Source organism: Prunus dulcis, chromosome 3, assembly GCF_902201215.1.
Source record: "Prunus dulcis chromosome 3, ALMONDv2, whole genome shotgun sequence".
In the NCBI taxonomy this organism is placed as follows: Eukaryota; Viridiplantae; Streptophyta; class Magnoliopsida; order Rosales; family Rosaceae; genus Prunus; species Prunus dulcis.
Genome location: NC_047652.1, coordinates 21353504 through 21371980, shown reverse-complemented (window position 1 = coordinate 21371980; position 18477 = coordinate 21353504). Strand labels below are relative to the sequence as shown.

Sequence of the window (18477 nt, the reverse complement as noted above, 5' to 3'; positions counted from 1 at the left end):
AAAACGGAATATGTGACGTAATATATGGTATTATTTAAAACACTCTTGCATATATTATTTTTATTTTTATTTTCGAAAAAGATAAAGTATAATATTGTGTTACTCTTACCATTGTGGTCTCTCTCTCCACTACTCACGTGTACAATATTCATAACTACAACCGTCCTTCACATTTTTCCATTTTATTTTCATAAATTACACACACCTTCTTGTGTTTGAAGAAAACCAGGTATCAGAACCGGTCCTGGGTTTTCTAAGGCCCAGGGCAAATTTTCTCAAGTGTGCCCCTTTATACAAATTAAACAAAAATAAAAAATAAAAAATATCAACTAATTAATTTTATTAAAATTATAAGAAATTACAAAAGATAAGGAAGAACACTTTGGGGCCTCCCAAATAACCAAACTTAATATAAATTCAAAACTTGAAAGCTCTCCTGATGCTAAACTTTGAGCATCCCTACTCAATTTGGCATCTTCACTAATTTCTGTTAATTTAAATAAAGCTTCTCTGATTTGGGAAGCTTGAGATTTTATTGCTTTAACACTTTCAATGTGACTTTCCCAACGTGTAGTTGACAATGATTTCAAAGTTAAACCATCTATGTAATCAAGTAACACATTCCATCGCTTTGTTGAATTGGAGAATACCGTATATATGCATTGACATGCTCCAAAAAAAGATTTTGCTTTAACACATGAGTTGGCCATATTACAAACTATTAAGTTGAGACAATGAGAACCACATGACATGTAAAATGCTCTAGGATTTATATCAAGTAACCTTTTTTGTACACCTAGATTTTTCCCTTTCATATTAGAGCCATTATCATAACCTTGTCCCCTCACATCATCAATATTAAGTGTAAGGGACTCAATTACATTTTGTAATTCATTAAAAATTCCTAATCCAGATGTATCTTCCACATTCAGAAACGTTTCTTTTAGAGATTGAGTATAAAGACTGATTGGATTGATTGCCTTCCCTTTTCACTGACAGGTACAGGCAGCAACTCCTTTTGTTTTAATTTTTTTTAATACAAATATATACATAAGCTTAAAAAAAAAATTTGGGCCCCCCTCAGCTGTGGGCCCGGGCTGTAGCCCTGGTGGCCCTGGCCCAAGGCCGGCTCTGCCAGGTATGTCCACCTTTCAAAATATGTTAAGTAATGAGCTTGTAGCTTGGTTAAAAGAGTTTACAGTCGAAGTTATGTGTTTAAATATTTTATTTTCGAATATCACTAAGATAAATACTAGATATATTTCTTCAATATCAAATTGATTTGTTTAGAGTTTAGACGGAAATTAAAAGAGAAAAGGTGTCAAAAATTTAACCATCACTTCTAAATTCTTATTTTGGAAGTCATTTTGGATAAGAGGAAAAAGAAAAAAAGCTTATCCTGATTCCTGGCTGCTTTTGTCTCTTCCACCCCATTGTTACCTTCACTTTCTATCGTTTTCACCATTGTCATCGTCTTCATTGAAATTTTTTATTTCTCAAACAAAATATCTTCTTCTTTTTTTACTTTTTTATTTATTAAATATTGTTTTTCTAGAAGAGGTTATTTTCCTCTCAAAACTTTTTCCTCCAAAACAAAACTGACAATGGGATCATAGTTGGTCAAAGTCAACCTCCAAGTAAATGAATTTATATTGTTCCACCAAAGACACGTTTTAGAAATAAAAAGGAAGCTCCAACAAGTAACTACTTTTCCGCTGGGCCTTGATATGTCGTTGCAAAAGGCCCTTCATCAAGTTTGCCTTTCACAGAAACTAGGTCATATAGATATGCCTTTGGGTCAGTAATTAGCATAAGATTACTTATGAGCTCATGTTTGTCCAATTATAAGGGTAAGTTTGTTAAAAAAAATTCAACCAAACGAGAGTTTATAGCTTCAATGATAGAGCACTTAACCCGAGACCCAATAAAAAAAAATCGGCAATCTCAATATCTCATTTCTCTTTTTAATAAAACTTTTAAAAATAATAAATGAAAACATTTCAATCATCACTTCCCACTTGAATAAAAAACACTGCCCAAGGGAGTTTCTACACTAGGTCTAGCGAAAGCCAAACTAGATAATGGGTTATCCCACAAATTACAAACTAAACTTTCTTCATCTCAGGCCATTTGCCTAGCTAACATCCTAAAACACAATCAAACTCTCTCTCTCTCTCTCTAGCTCTACTTGTTTCTCAACACTAGTAACACATTTTCTTGTCTAGTTAGGACAATAACAATAATTCAGAAGACTCAGGTATTAAAATGGCAAGGAAATTTTTTCCTTTTCCTGTCTTTATATTTCTCTCTTTTTTTTTTCCTTTTCTTTCTGGTTTTCGGTTATCATGAGAACTTTGGAAGGGGCTTCCCTTGAATGAATGATTTGAACAGCTGAAGAGCTTCTCTTGGCTTGAAAAGTGGGACTTCATGACCTGCTCCTCTCACTGTTGCAAATGTCAGCCCTTCATACACCTCTGTCCACCCTCCCACCTTCACAATCAACATATCATAAATTCATTTTCACAATGCAAAATAATAATTCAAGAAAAAATTGTTTATATATATATTGGATTGGGATTTATCTTACTGACCTGCTTTTTAGTATACCAGGGGTACCATGGAATTTTAGTTGCTAATTTGAGTTGTGCAAGGGAGTACCTAGTGGCTGTAACTGGCACCACTGAATCCACATCTCCACTGCACATATGTATCAGTTCAAGAAATCATGAACATGAATTAAATATCACATGAGAACAGAGTATGATTGTTAACATTAACATTAATTATCTATATAAGTTAATTATACCTGAAAATCCAAATCCTCAAACCAGCAGCTATCATGTCCCTGTAAATAGGAAGAATCGATACATCTGTGTCGTTCCAATTTCGATTCAAAACCTCACTGCAATGCGTATCATAAAATAACACAAATCATCTGTTAAACTAAGATATACTTAAGCCCCCCCTCCACCTCAAAAACAAGAAATAAAAATGTTGAGTTTTGCATTGATCACCTGCAAGCAGTCCACTTATAAGGAATTCTGGTTATGTTGGCATGGAGAGCTTTCTGCACATCTGGCCTGTTGTAATAAACTTCAGCATATTTCTCCGTACAAGGATCATAGCCAGATAGTTGCCGGAACATCTAAAAACCAAAAGTAAAACACTGATTAAAATAAGGTTACATTCTTTTTAAGTACAAATTGAAGATACTTAACGAAGTACTAGTTATTAGTATACCGGTCGATGAGGCAGACGCATGCTACTCTGCCTTGTAGAAGTGCTTCCATCAGAGTTGTTGCAAGGGGGTGCGTAAATGTTGTACTGGTCTATGTTTCCAAACTCCTTATCCATGGCGTAGCTATACAACGATTCGCATTCATCGGAGTTCTTCTGCCTGCGAAAATCGCACGTGTTGATCAGCTGCCGGTAGGTTCTATCAGAGATCATGGCATGGCTCCACCAATATGTCACCGTCCCTAGGTTATCATAGTAGTTATCTGTCACTGCATTACCCACCTGCATTTTATGTCAATTACTTTGATGCTACACTATTAAGGTAATATGAAACAAACTCGTATGACATACGAACACATTTTTAACCATGCTCACTTATTTGCGAACCTGTGTCATAGCAGCTTGTACCATAAAGTAACGTTTCATGTATATATATATATAACACATTCAAATGATTTTATAAGTACCATTATTCCTTTAAGATTGATTGGGTGCTTGGATTGTGAATTGTAGGTCAAAATTGCTTTGGCAAGCTGAGGGACATAATGGCCAGCATAGCTCTCGCCTGTAAGATATACTTCTCGGCCCTTGTATCGTGGGAATCGATCCAACCATCGGATCAAGAATTGCAATGAGTCCCTTGCTGAATCAAAACACCCCCATAATTAAATTGTAGGCCAAAAAAAAAAAAAGATGAACCATGGTATTTGAAATTTATATTAATAATCGAGTCAAAGGGTCAAAGTGATGATGACCAGGCAAAATTATGTAAGGTCATCTTCTTAATTAATCAAGGCAATTTGTATCAAATAACAAAAACAAGGCAATAATTGAATCACTCGTCATGACTTTGGACCATAAAATCATTAATTCAATAAATACGGCAGTTAGCTAGTCGTGGTCAGCATATGTAGCACTCAATGAATAATCATAAGCACTCTATCATGTGATTTGTTGAGTTGGGTCAGATGTGTTGTCCTCTATTGTAATTTTTCATTTTTTAAATAAAATTTCTCTCATTCCGTCAAAGTTTGGGTTAATCGTTTTATTAGTTCCTGAATTTAGACCCGATTTGCATTTGAGTACCTCAATTTCTAAAGTGATATTTTGGAAAAACCCAAAGGAGAGATAAATTTTTTAAAAGAAGCCAAAATGGACAAAAAATTGCCCTCATTTATTTTTGGATTTCCTAAGGCATCCTTTACATTTGCATATCTTTGATTTGAAAGTTAAGCGGTTTTTCTGTCTTTTTTGAAAAAACTTTGACTTTTTCCAAAAATGAAAGTTTTTTTGTGACTAAAACCTAAATTTACTATTTCTAAAATGGTTCCCGTGGTCCTTTAACTTTAGTTTCGTTTGGACAAAGACTCTTGCCGTCAATTTGTTAACTTTTTTTGTTAAATGCAAGGATAAAATTGTATTTTTATATTGAAATCAAAAAAATGAATAAAAAAATCATATCTTTAAAATAACAATAAAATAAAATAAATAATAATAATAATAATAATAAATTTCAAATTTGAGGGAAGTAGAAACCGGGATAAAGGGGAGAGAGAGAGAGAGTTTAATTTTAATTTTTTTAGTTTTTTAAATTTGTTTATTCATATTTTAATCAATTTTGATACAAAAATACCATTTTTTCCCTGCATTTAACAGAAAAGCTAACAAAGTTGACAACATGACCATTTGTTCTAACGAAACTAAAATTAAAGGACTATGGGAACTATTTTGGAAATTGAGGTACTCAAATACAAATCGGATCTAAATTTAGGACTAATAAAATGATTATCCCTCAAAGTTTTCTCTATATATAAAATTAAATATATATATATAATAATAAAAAATAAAAAAAAACACTCGTGCCTAAAAATTAATAATGTATAATAATAACTACTAGTGATTAATTAATTAATGACTGTAAGAAGTAAATGGTTAATTAAGAATAAATTACCGGTGCGGCCGTCCCCGGTGTCAAAGAGGTCGGAGGAGCGGTTGCTGTAGGAGAAGCCGACGCCAGCCGGGGTTTCCAAGAACAAGAGATTGGCCAGAGAGTTCCATGAGAACTTGTTCAAGTACAGCCCCGAAGCACTCTTGTTTATTCTAAAGGGTCCTATCTCTTCCGATGCACCATATGCCACAGAAGAGCAACCAGGGCCTGATAAAAAATAAACATTTTAATTAGAACTAATTAAACATATTGCAATATTAAAACAAAATAAAATAAAATATAGAAATTTAAAGTTGAAAAAAGTATATGGGGCCAAATGGGGTTTGTCTTTAAGCCATGCCAGGCATGCCTAGCTCTCCAGCTTTTCTTCTGCTAAACTTAACCACTGGTCATGAATGATGCCATGGATGGTAGATACTGACAATTGGTGCAAATGGCTACGACTAATAATTGAAGTTTGTTTTTGGTTGCTCTCAAAGCATTAATGGCTCCTTTGTCTGTATACTACATGCAATTCAATTTCAGAGAGAGAGGAGAGAGAGGGAGAGAGAGAGAGAGAGAGATGGGTTTCCTTTTTTTCTCTTCATCTGTTATTGGAGCTATTGGAAGTAAAGTTGTGTACTTTTAAATATCTCTAGCTTACATATAATATTGGTAGTTAGATCATCATTTCTTGGCATTGGGTAGGCCCTGATGGTGGGCTCTCCCTGTTTCAAATTTCCTTCTTTTTGTTCGTTTCTGTGTATAAAAATTGAAGGCACACCTAAAGGGACTTGGGTTTTGATTCAGAATCAGAACAGAAAAGAAGAAACTGAAACTAAATGAAAAAAAAAAAGTGTACATGGATGCCAGAATGCATAAACAGTATTTACCTGTAACTAAGCATGTTCATAAATTTTCTACATACACACATATAATTTTCTCATCATGTCGGCAACCATATTCCCTGTCCATGGACATTTAAAGCATAGATAACCTACCAAAAGAGTAAATATGCTGCAAATACATCTCACTTGAAGCAATATAACAGTGAGTAAATATTAACTTTTCAAACCCCCTTCAACAACAATGTAAACCCAACAAACACAAATATTCTGATTTTGCATAGAAATTCTCCTGTGAGGACGTCCAGACGTTATTATCCTGCAGACGACACGTATATAAGTAGCAAAGGTAGAATGTGGTTGCTAACCTCCATTGAGCCAAACAACAAGAGGTTGTGACAAGGGATCATGAGCAGCCTCAGTGAGCCAGTAAAAGAGGGCTCTGCCAACATGGTGATTTACAGTGACATATCCAGAAAACTGCTGAAAAGAGACCTTGGGTTGTCCAGGGAGGCCCACAATCCTATCAGCTTCTTCTTCTTCATTTGCTACTACAATTCCATGGCTTCCAGTAAACAGCCCAATAAGAAGCAAAACAAAGATTATTAGGATCTGTGTTTTGGCCATGACCATGAAGAAGGAGGAGCAGCTAAGATAAAAATATTGTACTAGCTACTTCACTCTTCCTAGTTGTGTGTATTTGATGGGAAGTAAGACTCTGCTTTTCAGCATGGATTAAATAGGAGAGAGAAAGAGTGAAATGAACAAGACCTAATAAAATAATGAACATGGAACCTAATAAATTTTGTTAACTAGGGAGAAGAAGTACTCATGCACATTGAAAAGACAATTATACCCCTATGAGAGCCCATATTTTGGTCAAATCCAGCTGGCCTTGGCAAGTAATTAACAGAGGATAATTTGTGATAAAATGGACCCAAACATAAATTCTGTGATTTTTATAGCTAGGGTGGGTGTCTTAATCTGTCTTAATTATAGGAGCAATTGGATCACATGGTTTTCTCATGCCCATGAAACGGTCCCTTTAATCCTCCATTAATTCCTCTTGTATTCATATACGGTATACCACACAGGAGACGACTTTGACTAGCCTTGCCCTGGCCGGCCTCTTTCTTCTATTCTATCTTCATTGGCTTTATATCCCCTCTTCCTCTCTTTTTTTTCTTTTCTTCTTCTTCAATTTTTTAATTGTTTTTTTTTTTCTTGGATAACATTTAATGTGATCGTTCTGATAAGATTTTTTGCAAATTTTAGTTTTAAAAAATTAATAATTTTGTCATATAATAATGTAGTTGGGTAATATATAATGTGAGAGAACTATTATTTGTGCACTTTATTTTGCGGCCTTTGGTAATTTTTATTCTCAATTGCAATTAAGTTTTTTTCTTTCTATTACATAGAGGTAAGAATTGTTTCCCATTGCAATTAAATTTTTCTCTACTACATAGAGATAAGAACAGCTAAAATCTGACTGCTAATTGCATAGAAGTTTTTTATTTTCTATTCTTAAGACATTATGTATATGCTTGTGGCAGTTCTTACTTAACTGGACTTGCAATACTCTTGTTATATGTAGGTTCAATTTTCAAAATACTCTTTAAGTTTTCTGGTAAAATACGTGGATTCGATCGATGTCAGTCTTTAAACTTTAGATATGCAGACCTTTAATTGTATCACAAAGTCAACAAATCTACGAAACCAGCATACTCTTTAAGTTTATTCAAATCTTTTAGCTAATGTTTTTTACATGGCCTTCTTATATATCGCATAAAACATACAATCTTTCACAAACATATGGATCATGTGATTGTTCTTAAGTTACCAACGTCATCCCTCAAATTAACTTTTGACTTTCATGAAAAATCCATGTTATGTAAGGTTTCTTGTCTCGTCAATATAATATTGTATAGATATATAGTAGGAAACCATAATATCTACACCATATAATATATGACGAACGCAAAACTTACTTTTTTGGAAACTTTTCCGAAAATATATAATATAATAAAACAGTTCCACACAAAAATAAAGGCACTTTTTCTTGTATGGTTGTCTTTAGGTGCACGCGAGGGTGGTTTCATTGATTTCTAAAAATAGCGTGGTGTGTGTGTGGCCATGGCGATGATAGAAGCTCTTTTGGACTTGCATTGCCTTTGAAAAAAGACTTATGAACAACAAGAGCTTCAACCTCCACTATTTTGTATGTAGCCAAAATTAGCAACTGTTTTCCACAACCATCATAACCTCCTCCAATATCTATCTCTATACAATCATTATATATATGTGTGTGTGTGGACGCTTATCTTTCATCAAATTGAGCCTTTTCTTTCTCGAAAGTTATAATTTTCACTATGTGCTTTGCTGGTACTTGGACCTTTTGGGGTAAGCTTGACAAGGACTTTAGAAGATTCTATGCTTGAAATTTCTAACTTTGTTGCCAAGATGGTACACGCTTCTGCTGCATGCCTTTTCTTCTCTTCCCTTAAGAATGTGTACTTGGAATATATACATATGTATATATATACTTCTATATACAAGTATTTATACTGTATACATACATATATATATATATATATAGTGTGTGTGTCAAGTGTGTGTGAGAAATCTCATCTTCTGTAGTTTAAATTATCGTTTATACTCTAAAAAAAGCCAAGATATACTACGTTCAAATTAGTAGTAATATATGTTAATTAATAAATACAAAAAATAAAATAAAATTGTGTATGTCAGTAATTGTAGAGCAGAGTAGGCGTAGATGGACGAGTGTGGAAATAATGATGATATTTATGACTGAAGTAGAGAGCAATGAGCACAGCGCAGAGAGTGGTTGGAGGAAGTGGATGATATTGAAAGCCTTAAAACACTCTGGTAATTATTGGAAAGAGCAACAAAAGAAAACCAAGAGATGAAGCAAACTCAGAGAGAGAGCGAGAGAGAAGAGAGGTGATGGTCACTTTCAATTGGTCAATACTTTCGTCTCTTTCTCTATCTCTCTCAACACTCATGAACCTGCAGAAACCTTGAAATGCTCATATGTATGTATATGCATACGCCTGCTCATTTGGGTTGTTGAGATACCCTTGATTCACTTTCTCAAATGCATAAATTAATTAATGAAAGTAGCCTCTTTTATATATATATAGGAGAACTCCAACGTTCTACCAATATTAATTATATTGAGAGCTAGGCTGCAGTAACTTTTTTGTTTATTTTTGGGGCCTATGAAAACAATGCAGTTAAAATCATGACATGCAATCTCTTGCTTCTCACATTCATTCACTCAAAAGGTTCGCATCTCTGAGTCTGTGTGTGAGGATCTGTAGGAGGAAAGAAGGTAGCAGAATCAGTCTGTCCGGTCCCACTGTTCTCCTTCTTATATACCAATATATATATATACATATATATGTTTATATTTTAAAGCTCTTCTGAATGGTAGTTGTGAGCCTGCAGGCTGCAGCTATAAGCACACGTATACTGTGTGTATGCCCTAAGCATACATCGCTGTCCAATCGATGCTGCCTTTGATTTTGAAGTTGAACCCCATAATTAACATTAGCTCATGTCATCATCAAAAACTGAAAAACTGAAAAACAAAAAAACATATTAATATTGTATACAATATTCCAATCCACAATATCCAAAAGTTGAAAAAAAATAATTGTTTGTCTTCTCACTTTTATCGCGAGTGCTTCTGAAAAGTCAAAACCATATGCATTTCTTAAAACTCATGATTTTGAAATCCGAAATGGATTTGCTTGCTTTGTGTGTTACATATGTCATAATAATGTACGTAAGATGTACTTTATAATATCATAATCATGCTTTGCAATTAAGTGTTTGACCACATCATCATCGTCTATATATACATATATAAATTTTTTTACGTAGATATTCAGACAATATTATTGTATAGATATCATGTATATATATATATATAATTTTTTTATTTACCACATCATGAACATGATCATGTTGTTCATGCTACTACAAGCCTATAAGTCGTTTGATTGCATCTTACTCCTCCTGTCTGATCTGATCTGATCAGTGTGTGTGTGTGTGTGTTGTAAATTGTAATTAAAGGCATCTAGGCCAACAGCTTGCAATTTAGATAGATTATAGATATATTTTCTCCTTTTTTGGTTTCTTTTCCAATGATATGATGATATATATTGATAGATGACTTTGCAGGGCACGTACGTGGTCAGTGCAGGGATTTAAGGCCTGGCGTTGGTCAACCTATTAGTCTTTTTCAACTTCTAGAGAGGTTACAATTCCATTAAACCATAATGCATCATCATCATCAGCACATTAATTTGATAGATATGTCCAATTAATGTTGCCAAGTGAAACTTTGACTCAAAAATAGTAAATAATATATATACGCGGCCGTTAAGACGTTATTATTGTGCAAATATCATTATAAAGAGAGAATAAAACAGAAAGGAAATATAATAGAAAAGACATGACTTTCACACGATATAATAACGTCTCGACGTCCACATAGAAGAAAATTTGTATATAAATTATTCCCTAGCTTCTTGTTTAGCTTTGATCATAAGGAGGATGTATAATTGTTGGATAGATTAAAGATATGAGATTCCCTAGGGTGGCTAAAGCTAAGTGGTGCAGGATTGTAGCCATGGTATGCGGGTTTTCGGGTCAATTAAGTTTGTGGTCAAAGTTCTCAAAACTTTAATTATTATTAAGAGAGGAAATTTATAGCTAGAGTACATAATCTGCAAAGTTTGAGATGGATCACGCACACGTGTACAAACAAAGAAAATCATATATATATATATATATATATATATATATATATGTGTGTGTGTGTTTTGTTGAAAAGAATGATTTTGCCGTTTGTTGGTCAGAGAGGTCAAATAAAGAGGGCATGCAATAATAGTGTATAAAAGTTAAGGTAGCTATCCTTTGCTTCCAGTTGAAGATCAAGATATGGATTTATATAATGAAGATGATAATTTGGTCCCTGATGCATAATATGCATATGCATCCACCAATTCTATGGATCGGTGCTATGATTTATATGAATGTAAACCCATAAAATTGTAGAGAAGATGCCGCCAGCTGCTGCGCTAACCATCATCATGCTTCGTATATGTAGGCTTAATTGTAGTAATGGTGTCTGAAAATATGCCCCGAGTTATACTTTCGTTTAAAAAAAAAAATACAATGATAGCCTAAAACTATAAGAGGAGGGAGCTTTCTCACACACACATGATTAAGTTGACATGAGATTTGACCTGAGACAATATGCAAGTTAATGTCATTTTTTATTGAGTTAGACCTCGTTAACATATTTTTGTCTTTAAATTCTAATAATAATGTCGTCCTAAAATTTGGACTTGCATTGCATTGGGTCAATGTGTATAATATTGTTGCCCAAAAAAGTAGGGGTGGGCACGGTCCGGTTCGGTCCAGTTCTCACCTCAAATCGAAACTGGAATCGGTATTATTTAACTGGTTCGGTTTAAGCAAATTTTTTTAAAATTTGGCCGGTTTCGGTCCGATTCTGATCGGTTCCGATTTTGAACCGAATTATTAATTTATTTTAAAAAAATAAAAATGATAATAAATAAGTTATTTTTTTGGCTTAAAAATTAACAAATGATCCAATTCATACAATGAGAATTTTTTTTAAGTTGAACTTGAAAAAATATTAATTACAAAATTTAAAATATAGCATTGGATTTAAAAAATTTGTAATAAAATTAAAAAATATATACAACCGGTCCGGTTTGGTGCACCGAAACTGAAACTGGTTCAGTCCAGTTCCGATCCAATTTGTTGACTTTTTTGGTCAACTAATTTTTTTTACCTTTTTTTTTCACCGGTCCGATTCGGTATTCCGGTTATCTGATTTCGATGCTCACTTCTACAAAAAAGTAAGGAACCTAGGCTATGGTGCATAGCTCATTGTTGGCCCATTCCCAAGTGGATATACTTGGAAATACTTGGTTTTGGGCCAACCATTGTAAATGTCCTAAAAACCCCCCAAATACAATTTATAAACTTTTTTTTCTCTGTGTTTTTGGTATTACTAAAAATTGACTTTATTTTGAATCTCGAGTTCAACCAACCCAAGCCTGACAAGGCCTAAATTCGACCGTTGCAAATTTTCTATCCTCATCCCAAACGGTAACCTCTCACACTAATTTATTCAAATTTTCATTTCAACTCTCTCTGTCTCTCTCTCATACATCAAAACTGTGGTCCAATTTTCCTCTTTCTTCATTCTTGACACAAGTAAACTGATACATTAGTGTTCAATGGAGAACGTGCCAGAACTGCCTCCTAAAAGCCCAATTCAATCATCAGAGATGATGAACTTCTCCGAGTGCATAACACCACCACCACCTCCACTCCAACACAAGGATGAAAATTCTCAAAACTCCGGCAACGATTTACGCAAACCCACCACCCCAGATCGCCTTAAAGTCCCCAAGGCATTCAAGTACCCAGAAAGGTATCAAATCTTCCACACAAAATATTTTAGTCATATAAGATCATTGTTTGTGTAAACTTCTTCCTATTTAAAAAATTGTTTCTCAATTTTGTAGGTACACAAGCCCAACTGATCTGATGATGTCCCCTGTAACAAAAGGCCTTCTTGCCAGAAACAGAAAGGGTGGTGCCCTCTTGCCACCTAGCAAAAATCTACACAAGCCCCAAGGTATTGAATTAATACTTAATCACTCAACAGAATTGTTGAATTAACAAATCCTGATGCAGAAAGTTCATTTGGGTAGCAATGTTTTGGTGTAATTAATAACAATTGGATTTCTCTTCCTTTTTTGTTGTTGTCATTGCTGCAGATTCAGGATTTGCAGCTGTGGGATGTGGTCCTGCTTCAGAATTGAATTTTGGGTCCAATAAATGAAGACTCTTGAGGCACCTTTTGGGACTTCTCCAACAGCTTTTTCTTTCTCTCTTTCTTTGAGTTTTCACTGTTTCAGGGTTAATGACATTTGGTATTGTGTGATTTTTGTCTGTATTTTTAATATATTTGGATAGAAATGTGAATGAAATAAAGAGATTCTTCAGTATGCCCAAGAATGAACAAAATGCCTCTAATGACACTCATTTGGGACATATGTGAATGAAATAAAGAGATTCTTCAAACAAAATTTTAAAAACAACAAGCAAAACAACAAGCAAGAGGATGCAAATTCTTACAATTTGTGGTCACATTCTCGATTTCTTTGAGGCACACTAACCTCTTCTCCAAGTTGCCGAGCTTCTTTAGCTACACACAAGGCATATTGGCCAATGCCATCATGGAAACACAGCCTCAATTTCATGCTTCTATATGGGTGTGCATAACAATTGATGGGGGTGCTAAGGCTCGAACGCTTTTCTCACTCCAATCGAACTTCGTACCATTGGACTGAGCCAACATCTCCATGGATTTCAAGTTCACAAACAGACCTCACTAGATAGGAAACAGCATCATCAATGCTTTCAAATCTTGCAAGATCAGGGGGAAGGTTCTTGGCTGGCCAGTTTTCCAGCCGACCTTTTAACTTAGCCCTCAACTCTTCCTCTGAAACAAACTTCTCATCCTCTCCTGGTTCCAGCAATACATAAGTTTCACTATTGTGATATATCCTTCTCCTCCTCACTGCACAAACCTGACAAAAATTCCAAGAATATTTTTTTTTGAAATAACAGAATTTCATGCTGAATCTGATATGTTACATGAATGAAACCACGATTGTACTTGTTAATTCTTTAATATTACCTTGACAGCATCTCTTTGTTCACTTCTTGTTTTAAACAGTTTCAGATGGACTGAAGAACTCATGTTCTCAGTTATGCCGGTCGACGACATCAGGTGAATCGATGGAGTTCGAATATGGTGCTTTGTTGCTTGTTTGCCTACATAATTTGAATGGCCATATGCTCAAAAGTAATGAATGCAAATTGAGTGATTAGCTCATCCCCTGCTCTATCAATTTTCAAATTGTCAAAAGGTCTAGATGTGAAAAAAGAGCAGCAGAGCTTACAGTTAAAGGACACAACTCCACCATGGAAATGGAATAACTGTTTCTTCAAAGCTCCTTCCATTGGAGCAATTTTGCCTCCAAATTTCAGCATCTTGGTGTAAAGAGTATATGCAAACAATATTTACAGATAACATGCTAAAACTGAGCCTCTTGTAGCTTAAACTTCTCAACCTCATATTTCACCGTATTTACAATTCTACCCTCCATCCTTCGGACCAATTTTTACTTGGGCCAAGGTGGGTGGCCCAAGTTCCAGAACATCATTTTCCCGCGTGACCTGTTAGTTCGTTGCTATCGGTTTTTGTTCACAAGAGGTCCAGTCAGTTAGTCAGTTAGTAGAAATGGCGCTAGATGACTTTGATCAAAGTCGGTTACGTTGTTTCACATAACAAAGTACGAAACCTTCCGAGGTTGTCTCCTTTCCTGTCCTTTTTAGCTCCTTCATTTATCTCTGACTCATCCAAACCCTAGTTGTTTACAATCCCCAACCCTAAACATCCTATTTTTTTCCTACCATTGCATTGCACTTTTTTCTTTTGTTACCCTTGTGCTTATCAAGATCCAACTTTTTTCTTTGATTCTGTCAAGAATCTTAAAGAGCTTCTGGGCTTCATTTGATTCTTGAGAGCGATGTTTTGATTGAAGCTGAGGATTGATTTTCTAAAGGGTTCTTGCAGATTCAAGTAATCACCTTTTTGTTAACTTATGCTGATTATTTTGGTGTTCCATTTAGTGGTAAATCTCCTGCTCAAAACCCAGTTTCCAGAATTAAAGATATGCATCTCTTAAGGATTTGACTTGATACTGAATCTTTAGGGATTAAAACTTGATGTTACAGTGGCATGATTTAATTTGATCTCAGGGTTCCGTTTGAAAGTTTGAAGATTCATTCTCTATGATTGTAAGATTATATGATTTTGATGTTTAAAGTGCTGCCTATATGAAAGTATCAGTTGAGTTTATATGCATCTGATGATTATTGAAATGCTGTTTTTAGTCCTTGAGCTATTTGCATAACCAACATTTTTATTCTTTCCCATCTTAGAATAAAATTTGGATTAAGCCCCATTTTTCCTATTCCCCTGCAGTTGAAAACCAATTAGAGACAGGCACAGGAGATTTTGAGGATTATCAGGTGTTGCAAATATTAAATAAAGTCATGGATGATGTGCAGAAGAATGATGACAGTAAGCATGTAAAGGTGCACTTCGAATCTGATATGGTTAATTACCGCCGAAATTCAAGCTTCCCATCATCTTCTTCATCATCATCATCTTCAACTTCATCATCACCACGTTCATCACTGGAATCAGATGTTACTGACAAAGCAGATGTCAATGGCTCTTTTGAAACTACACAACAGCGCCAGGAGTCTCAGGGGCCTCCGCCATTACCAGAGGCTTCTTCTTCTCAGACTCTTGCTTGGAGCCTGCAAAGTGGATCATCAGGACAATCCTCTCAACTTCAGACGATGGGGCGGCCTGCAGGATATGATCCAAGTCGAATCCCAACGTCTATTTTTGCCAGTAAACCTTCAACAGGCATGGATTGGAGTGTTGCTTCAAATGAATCATTGTTTAGCCTTCATGTGGGGAACAACAGTTTCTCAAGAGAGCAATTTTCTATGCTGTATAAATCTGGAGAACTGACCTACCCTGATGAGTTGTTTTACATTCCAACTCCACTTCCCACAGTTACCGAAGCAGAAACTGTTGAAATGAAGATTCACAATGTGGAGAAAGAGACAGTTGAAAATAAAGATCCAAACGTGGAGAAGAAGAGTGTTGAAAATATGAGTGCAAATGTGGATAAGGAGAAGGTTGAAAGCACGAGTGTAAAGGTGGAAATGGACTTGGTAGAAACAGAAGAAGCTGCAGATGAATCTGAAAAGACAGATTTAAGTGATATTCCCAGTGATCATGGTGGAAATAAGGCGCCTCTTATTGTGGAAATCAGGGGTTCTGCTACCTCTTACCGTTCTGATGACAGCAATCACAGCACCAAGTCATTCCAATTTCCACTGTAAGCGACGTGACTTTCATCACATAGTAGATAGGATCATAGCAATGTTTATAATTTCAATTATCTGCAAATGCAGGACTAACAGATATACTTGGATGCACATTGAGCCTTCTGATATGGAAGGCAGTTCCTCACAAACTTAAACAAAACATGTAGTATCAATGTTTCAGTCAATCTATGCACCATGCAATTTTAATATGGAAAACTATCAAATATGATTATTGCAGGGTAATCTGCCATCTACTATATACACTGGTCAGCTGAAGCATTGCACTGATAGCAGTTGGTATTTTCAGGTTGGCAGGTCATGAGGCTGGAAGACATAGCCCTGCACAGATGACGTCAGTAAAGCAGCAGCCAGAGCAGCACACACAGCAGGAGATGCATAAGCAGGAGGACGAGCCTGAAACGCCTGATACACCTGAAACACCCGTAAAGGCTACAGCTCCATCATCCAGTTGGTTTTCTTGGTTTTACTGTTGCATGGTCTGTCGTTGAGAGAGGGATAGATTTTCTTCCTAATGATCATGCCGTGATCTCCTTCAATAAAAGAGAAGCCATAGAAATGATGAACCAAGAGAGTGAACAATTGGAAATTGATGCACATAGATGATGACAGATCTAAATGGTGTTAAATGGTAGATGTGGTTTCAAAACTGATGTACAGACATACGTATACGGTATATGTATATGTTGGAGAAATTGGTTTGCACTCAACACTAATTCTGCTTAATAGGTATCTTCAATATTGCAAAATCTGACTCTTGTTAGCCATTTCTTTGGTTTGGTGCCTATTTGTTGCATCTGACAAATCACCTGAATCTGCTTGAAATACAATAATTTGAGATGGCAATTGAAAGAAGGTCTAGAAATCAGAATTCAGAATCTGGTAAACTGTACAAAAATTGGGTATCTAACAGCCAACCTATTAAGTTTTTAAGTTGCTTTAATTCCTGTTTTTCATGCATTTGATTATCCTTTTAGGCAGCCAGTTTGGTGAGGAGCAAAAGCTCATGCCTTCGGTTCCCCAAAGTAAAATCTGCTGGTTGGTTGATCTGAACCTTGAATTGATTCAAATCTGGATCCTATCCGATCTCTAAGAAATGATTTGCAAATATAAGCAAAAGCTAAAGGGCACACCAGCACAGCAAAACCTGTAGTAAGCTAGCTAACCATAGTTTAACTATGCATGTTAATTAGAAAACGTCACTCTTACGTCAGGATTATGTAAACTACAACATGTTCAATTTGTCAAGTTGGCTTTTCTTATGAGCAATGAGGTGGGGCGAGATGAGAACTTTCTGTTTAGGTATGTGACAAAACAGAGAGAGCTAAAGCATCCTGTCTGGATGCTGGAAAGGCTAGATTTTTATAATTAGTTGCTTTTCAATAGGCTAAAGCTATACCCGCATCCATACCATGCCACTATGATAATTGAAATGTTTTTTGTACTTTTCATTTTATACTAGTAATAGTCTAAATTGTTAGAATTTACAAGAGAGGAGAATCAAACTCAATGTATTATCTTGACTAATTGTCCTAACTCACGTCACGTCCGTAAAATATAGCACTCTTAATTGCTCCAAGTTTCTTACTATTCATAAAAACTTACAAATCAGGCAATGGATCTTCTCAAACAACTAATAAAACCCGTATATAATATTACTCACGCTATAAGGGACACAATATCAGCAAACTATCCATAATCCTTTAAGTATGGGATTTGATTACGATTGAGTATCTTAATTATTCGTGTAATAAATAAGCAGCATCAATCTCTACCGCACAGTAAGTGATCAAAAAAATTTATTTGCTTAGGGTTAAATTGTTTTGATTCTGGTAAGTATAGCATATATTCCTTCTGCACAGCATATATATACGCGTCACTTCTGCAGTTTTCCAAGTACAAGAACATCATGTGTGCCTAGGCATAAATTCTTGTGTAAGCCTAAAAGACACGCACAAGTTTACCAGTCAGATGGAACGCATCATACACTTCTCCACCCTTCTTGTAAAACTTCCAATTTGAACTTAAAACACACATTATTGTAAAATACAATCACTCGGTAGACGTGCGAGTGATTTTCAATCGTTCATATGGATGAATTTAACAAAATAATTATCTATTTTAATGACTCTTCCTAATAAAATGAAGTCCAAAGTTCCCAATTTTCCATATTATATAGTAAAAGAAGTAGGCATCAATCGCATTCCGAGCTATAACTATCCAAATTAAATCCCATAAATCACAAAAGACTGAGTGAGAGGGGCAGCCGGCAGCCAAATCCCAGTGGAGAACAGTACAGCTCCCTTTTCTTATCTGGACCTCATGAACACTAGAGTAGACCCAACCAACACCATCATAAGGCTGGTGGGCCCCACTTCACCCCTTCTGGAAGGACAT

General features: G+C 35.3%; 4 protein-coding genes across 4 annotated transcripts; 2 read left to right on the top strand and 2 right to left on the bottom strand.

The window, feature by feature from the left end:
• Nucleotides 1–1928: 1928 nt before the first annotated feature.
• LOC117621080 (serine carboxypeptidase-like 25) lies at nt 1929–6806 on the bottom strand. The gene is made up of 8 exons (XM_034351358.1): nt 6378–6806; nt 5189–5392; nt 3705–3880; nt 3241–3519; nt 3015–3145; nt 2807–2902; nt 2592–2697; nt 1929–2490 (listed from the first exon to the last, which is right to left on the bottom strand). Exons 1-8 carry the CDS (start codon nt 6640–6642, stop codon nt 2344–2346), a joined length of 1404 nt encoding a protein of 467 aa, XP_034207249.1. The 5' UTR covers nt 6643–6806; the 3' UTR covers nt 1929–2343.
• Nucleotides 6807–12221: 5415 nt separating this feature from the next.
• LOC117621082 lies at nt 12222–13089 on the top strand. The gene is made up of 3 exons (XM_034351361.1): nt 12222–12511; nt 12606–12718; nt 12861–13089. The coding sequence occupies exons 1-3, from the start codon at nt 12315–12317 to the stop codon at nt 12923–12925; spliced, it is 375 nt and encodes a 124-aa protein (XP_034207252.1). The 5' UTR covers nt 12222–12314; the 3' UTR covers nt 12926–13089.
• Nucleotides 13078–14142, bottom strand: LOC117621983 (protein CHLORORESPIRATORY REDUCTION 7, chloroplastic). The gene is made up of 3 exons (XM_034352500.1): nt 14052–14142; nt 13787–13923; nt 13078–13676 (listed from the first exon to the last, which is right to left on the bottom strand). Exons 1-3 carry the CDS (start codon nt 14140–14142, stop codon nt 13404–13406), a joined length of 501 nt encoding a protein of 166 aa, XP_034208391.1. The 3' UTR covers nt 13078–13403.
• A 275-nt stretch (nt 14143–14417) lies between these two features.
• On the top strand, nt 14418–16847 carry LOC117621081 (uncharacterized protein DDB_G0271670-like). Its single transcript, XM_034351359.1, has 3 exons — nt 14418–14461; nt 15140–16073; nt 16370–16847. Exons 2-3 carry the CDS (start codon nt 15211–15213, stop codon nt 16569–16571), a joined length of 1065 nt encoding a protein of 354 aa, XP_034207250.1. The 5' UTR covers nt 14418–14461; nt 15140–15210; the 3' UTR covers nt 16572–16847.
• Nucleotides 16848–18477: the final 1630 nt, after the last annotated feature.